Source organism: Lepisosteus platostomus, chromosome 7 (assembly GCF_059453375.1).
Source record: "Lepisosteus platostomus isolate fLepPlt1 chromosome 7, fLepPlt1.hap1, whole genome shotgun sequence".
Classification (NCBI taxonomy): domain Eukaryota; kingdom Metazoa; phylum Chordata; class Actinopteri; order Semionotiformes; family Lepisosteidae; genus Lepisosteus; species Lepisosteus platostomus.
The window spans coordinates 2,371,856-2,377,855 of NC_142617.1; the positions used below are offsets into that span (position 1 = coordinate 2,371,856).

Consider the following 6,000-nt stretch of genomic DNA (forward strand, 5'->3'; position numbering starts at 1 on the left):
TTCAATTATGCCTTCTTGACATTTTCTTTAAACTGAAAGGGATATGTACAGTATGCATAAACTATTCATTTGTGTTTGAATGTACAGTATGTGCATGAAGGTTTTATTAGACTTTTTTATTGTGTTTATGTACAATATAGACTTTAATACATTCTCTTTAATACTTTAATACAAATATTGTTGTAGTATGACATTTATTACACTTTATATTGTGTTTATGAATATATTTTAATAGATTCTGTAAAATACTGCTATTTTGTGGTAGTGTGCCATAATTATAGAGGTTTAAACATGTTTTAAAGCTGCATGGTTTTTTCTCTAACACCTGCCCTTTGAAGCTCATGTTCAACTAAATGAAACACTTAACAGAATTAATTAAAAGCAGTTCTCTCATTTACAGGTAACGGTAATTTCAAATTACCAGCAGTGAGATTGAAATGCAGAAACAAGAAAGTGGAAATGTTTCCCACACTGAATTTCTTTTAATAGGATTTTACGGACTTGAAGAACAGCGATGGCTTCTATTCTTCCCTTTCTTTCTGATGTTCATGTTGTCTACTGCTGCTAACTCATTCCTTATATTTGTCATTAAAACACAAAGGAGTTTACACTCTCCAATGTGTGTTTTAATAGGAGCCATGGCATTTGTAGACCTGAGTCTGCCAGTATTTTTTGTCCCTAAAATGCTGCTGAGCTTCTTATTTAACTGGAATGGTATTTCTCTAGTAGGGTGTTTGGTCCAAATGTTTTTCATTCATTTCTTTGGCGCATTTCAATCATCCATTCTCCTGTGGATGGCTCTGGATCGCTATGCTGCCATATGCATTCCACTGCGCTATAATGACTACATGAACCCTTCTTCTTCTGCTAAATTTGTTGTTGCATCTGTTCTCAGAAATGGTATTTTCATTCTGGTTATTGTCATCCTCGCTGGTTATCTCTCTTACTGTTCCTCAAATGTCATTGACCATTGTTTCTGTGAACACATGGCCCTGGTAAGTTTGGCCTGTGGAAGCACGGCTGTAAATAGTATTGTGGGGTTGACCACAATTTTCTGTGTAACAACACTTGACTGTGTGATTATGGTTGTCTCTTATGTCAAAATTTTCATTTTGGTCTTTAAAACAGCATCAGGAAAATCTTCCCGAAAAGCAATTCACACCTGTATTACCCACATAATAGTCATGTGTGTTTCTTACTTCTGTGCTATGACATCTTTTTTTGCATACAGGATTAAAAATTCTATCTCTCCCAACATCCGTGTACTAATAAGTACAATGTATCTACTTTTTCCCAGCTGTTTTAATCCAATAATTTATGGGATCAGAACAAAAGAGATAAGAGAGCAGATACTCAAACTAATTAAAAGAACACAAGTAGCACAAACCTCAGTTAAAGTGTCAAGTGTGAATCACAACTGACATGGAGGAATGATTGACTCGTTACTGTGAAATATACTGATTCAGCATAATTTCAAATAATGACATTATTTTAAATGCATGGAGATTATATAAAAACTGAGAAGTACAGTATGTTAGCGATGTCCTTCCAAAATCTTAATAAACTGCAACAGTCCAAAAATCCTGTACCTTCTTTTATATCATCTTTAACAAATGCATTTAAAACTCCATAATTATTTTTTATTTATTTTTGTTCTTATTTTCTTCTTTGAATTTTGTTTTCTTTTTGTAAAAGACCAGGATGAACTGTATTCTTGCTTAATATAGGTCTGATGACATTTTCCAAAATGGAACATTCTGTCAAGCTTTCACACTGTACTACTTTCAGCTGAGTCCTTAATCACAGGTGACCTTTGATGCATGTTATTGACCTGCTTCATTGTTTAGATGTCTTTCTGTACTTTTCTCCTTGGTTTAAAAAATACCCTGAATAAATTTTATTTTAAATAACTTCAGTATATAGAACTTGTACTTCTTTATTTGCAAAACAAAGAAACATTTTGCGAGTCAATTGTCTTTTGCTTTTTCAGACACTTGGAGCAATTTGGTTTGGACCTGGTTTTGTCTGCTGGATTCAGACCCTATATAATACAATAATAATATAATATAATTCTCCTAATGCCTCAGTTATTACTAATGTCATGATATCCAATCCTTTTACAATCTGTCGTGAAACCAGCCCTCTCTCCCCTTTGTTATTTGATATTTTTTATTGAACTATTAGCCTTAGCAATAAGACAATCTGATTACATTACTGTTATCACTGTTGTACATACTGTACCAAATACAAAATTAGTACTGTATATATACTAATGATACTTAACTTTATTTACAAAATCCTAATACTATGAGGTGCCGTTTAGGACATTATTCAAACTTTACCTCCCATACACAAACAAAATGCTCTCACATTCACTAGTTTTACCTCTCACGTACACACAAAACACAAAACGTCTGTATGTGACTCAGTATTGTGCTGCAAAATAAAAATAATATTAAATAAGAAAAATACCTCAGTGGTTCCAAGTTATTACAGTCTCAGTTCTCACATGGCTTATGGAAAACGATAAGAACAAAAATTATAAGAAAGAGAATTTAGATAAAGTAGAGGAGCAGAGCAACTGGTTGAGAGTGAAGGGAGTAAGTAAATTTAATTTACTAGCCGGTTATTGTGCTATGTAAAAATTATATCACAGTACAGTAATGCTTAATTTTTAATAGTGATATGCAATAATTTAATTATAGAGGGCAACAATGTTTTTTTTTTAATTTTCAGTACTCATTTTCAGTTACTACCAGTAATTACTAGCACTATTTCTTAATCAGTTAATAGTTATAACAAAAAATACTACAGAAATGCTTGGTTTGCTAGTCACAGAACCAGACCCTATTTTTCCTATAAGGTTTTAAATTGCATATTTGTTAACTATAGGTACCTCAAGGTACTGAACCCTCACAAATTCTGAAATTTTACTGTATACATTTTCCTACAGATGCAGCCATTCAAAGTGCGCAGCACAGACACGTACCACGCGATGACGCAAAAAACCGTGGTACGTGATTGGTTGACCGACAGGGGACTTGTGATGCCTTGGTCGGTCGTAGAAAGATTTAAATGTCTTTACCGTGCCCGTTTTAGTATTGAACATTTATATGGAATTTTACCACTGAAGGGAAATCTTAGTATCTTAGGGAAATTCCGGATACTATTATTTTACTTGCGGTACCACGTGGTATTATGAGGTACTATACGAGAATTTACGGTAACTCGCGGTAGGCTGCGTCAAGCGCACCGCAAAATAATGCGGTATTGCCCGCTTGTTTTGAATGGCTGCATCTGTACATGTAGTGTAGGGATTTTGTGCATGTACTGGGACAATTATTAATTGTAGCAGTAAATCACAAAATGATTCTTCAATGGGTATTATAAAATCGACCTTGCAGAAGAACTCAGCAATGCACACACATGGATACTAATACACGAGAATACATTTATTAATACATAAAATGTGCATATAAACATAACAGATTTTATAGTGAGGGTTAGCAGAATACAAAAGTATACAAAACTCAATCACGAAAAGTTATAAATACCAAGTGATACATACATTCATTATACGATTCATTTATACTGTTTCATTAATTAGCTTTTTGATTAGCTTTTGACAACTTCTACACTTCATACTCAAAAGCAAGTACATCACTCATATGAATTAAATTGACATCAACTGGGATTGAGATAACAATTGAATTCTCGAGCTGTAATGCAGAATGTTGAATACTCATCCAATCTCTGTGGATTCATATCTCCCGCGGACACAAAGAAGGCTGTTGCTGCGTCCAATCAGCGTCCTCTGGCCCGGTGCCAGCAAATCCTGCTGTGGCTGGAGGTGTGGGGGAAGGAGGGAGAGAGTCCTGCTGCGGCGCGCTGGCAGTGAATCTCTGAAGACCTGGCTAGTTAGTCCTGGAGCATTCCTGCTCCATACCAAAGCCCGCGGTCGTTACAATATCATTCAGTTCTGGGTTTCATCGTGTAACAATGTGGGAGTGGGAGGAGCCGCAGTGAACACTGGTAAAAGTTGATGCCCCATCTGAGGGGGCTGAAGCACCAGTTGAGGCTAAAAACACAAAAAGGAAAAAGAAAAACATCTATTAGTTAATTGCATTTTTAGATGAGATAAGATCACTTTAATAGCCATATATAATTTCTTGCATTGAGAATTTGTCTTTTTGCACACCCCAGCTTGTTCTCCATGAGACACACAGGCAGACAGACAGGGAGAGTGAAGCTTGGGGTCAGAGCACAAAGTCAGACATTTATAAGGCACCCCTGGAGCAGCTGGGGTTAAGGGCCTTGCTCAGGGGCCCAACAGAGTAGGATTTCTCTGCCAGCCGCTGGATTTGAACCAGCAATTTCCAACCACAGGCGCAGATCCTTAGCCACAGGATTGATTTATATTCTTATTATTCTAAACTGTGTAACAGATTAATGTAATTCCTATTTCTGTTTCTCAGAATTATAGAAAGTATAATATATTGTGCCATCACATTCTCTTCTTAAATGTTTAGCTTCAAATGATCATTGTTAGAAAGCTGGTTATAATCTGTATTAAATGTAATAATGGAAGTGTTCTCTGATTTGCAGGTGAATGTGTTATTTGGAATCTTCAGCACTGAGATGCAGGATTACTCAGGTGGAAATATATCCCACACCGAATTTCTTTTTGTGGGATTTTATTAACTTAAACAGCATCGATGGCTTCTTTTCTTCCCTTTCTTCCTGATGTTCATGTTGTCTAGTATTGCTAACTCGATTCTTATATTTGTCATTAAAACGCAAAGGAGTTTACACTCTCCAATGTGTGTTTTAATAGGTGCCATGGCCTGTGTAGACTTGAGTCTGCCAGTATTTATTGTTCCCAAAATGATATTTAGCTTCTTATTTAACTGGGATGGTATTTCGCTACTGGGGTGTCTGGTGCAAATGTTTTTCATTCATTTTGTTGGCTCATTCCAATCATCAATTCTCCTTTGGATGTCTCTGGATCGGTATGCTGCCATATGTATTCCTTTGCGCTATAACGATTACCTGAATATTTCTAGCTCTCTAAAATTTGTTCTTGCAGCCATTGTTAGAAATGGTACATTTGCTGTTATTGTTGATGTCCTTGCAGGAGATCTTTCTTTCTGCTCCTCAAATGCCATTAATCATTGTTTCTGTGAACACATGGCCCTGGTAGGACTGGCCTGTGGAAATACAATTGTGAACAATGTTGTAGGTTTGTTAGCAGTTTTTTGTGTTACAACCCTTGATTGTTTGTTCATGGTTATTTCATATGTCAAAATCTTCATTTCAGTCTTTAAAACGACATCAGGAAAGTCTTTCCACAAAGCAATCCACACCTGTACTACCCACATTATAGTCATGTGTGTGACTTACTTCTGTGCCATGACAGCTTTTGCTTCATATCGGATTCCGAATTCAATCCCTCCTGACATTCGTATCATAATTAGCACAATGTATTTACTTTTCCCCAGCTGTTTTAATCCAATTATTTATGGAATCAGAACAAAAGAGATAAGGGAGCAGATACTCAACTGGTAGGAAGGACAAAATTTGCTCAAATATCTGTTAAAGCTTAAAGTGTGATTCACAATTAACACAAAAAAGGGGGGATGATGGACTTAACATAAAATTATTTGATATTATTAATACTGTATGACCAGCTCCCGTGACAGACCCCCTCTGAGGTCAGTACAGGTCAGCATCATTCAAGTTCTGAATAGTTTGGCTCTAGGGTGTGTACTTAAGAAGAAGATTGTATGACCTGAAATGTTATCAGGTCATCTGAAAAATCTAAAAATGTTAAAATTCACTCTTTTGGTATGCCCCAATATGTGAATACAATTTCCAGAGAAGAAAGGAGTGACCTGTGCAGAATATCCACATGGTACAGTATTTCAGGGAAATTTTAGCCATTGCTCTCTCTCCTCAGTTTTTATATTACTGCACATTCCCCATTATTCTTTGGGGAATGTG

General features: G+C 35.9%; 1 protein-coding gene and 1 pseudogene across 1 annotated transcript; both read left to right on the forward strand.

Annotated features, from left to right (window-relative positions):
• Nucleotides 1–437: 437 nt before the first annotated feature.
• LOC148657853 (olfactory receptor 52K1-like) lies at nucleotides 438–1,421 on the forward strand. The gene has a single exon (XM_088641887.1). It carries the CDS (start codon nucleotides 438–440, stop codon nucleotides 1,419–1,421), a length of 984 nt encoding a protein of 327 aa, XP_088498013.1.
• A 3,217-nt stretch (nucleotides 1,422–4,638) lies between these two features.
• Nucleotides 4,639–5,621, forward strand: LOC148657854 (olfactory receptor 52K1-like; annotated as a pseudogene).
• Nucleotides 5,622–6,000: the final 379 nt, after the last annotated feature.

Bases quoted from the DNA above. Each gene is read 5' to 3' on its own strand.
- LOC148657853 (XM_088641887.1), top strand. From the start codon at position 438: ATGCAGAAACAAGAAAGTGGAAATGTTTCCCACACTGAATTTCTTTTA.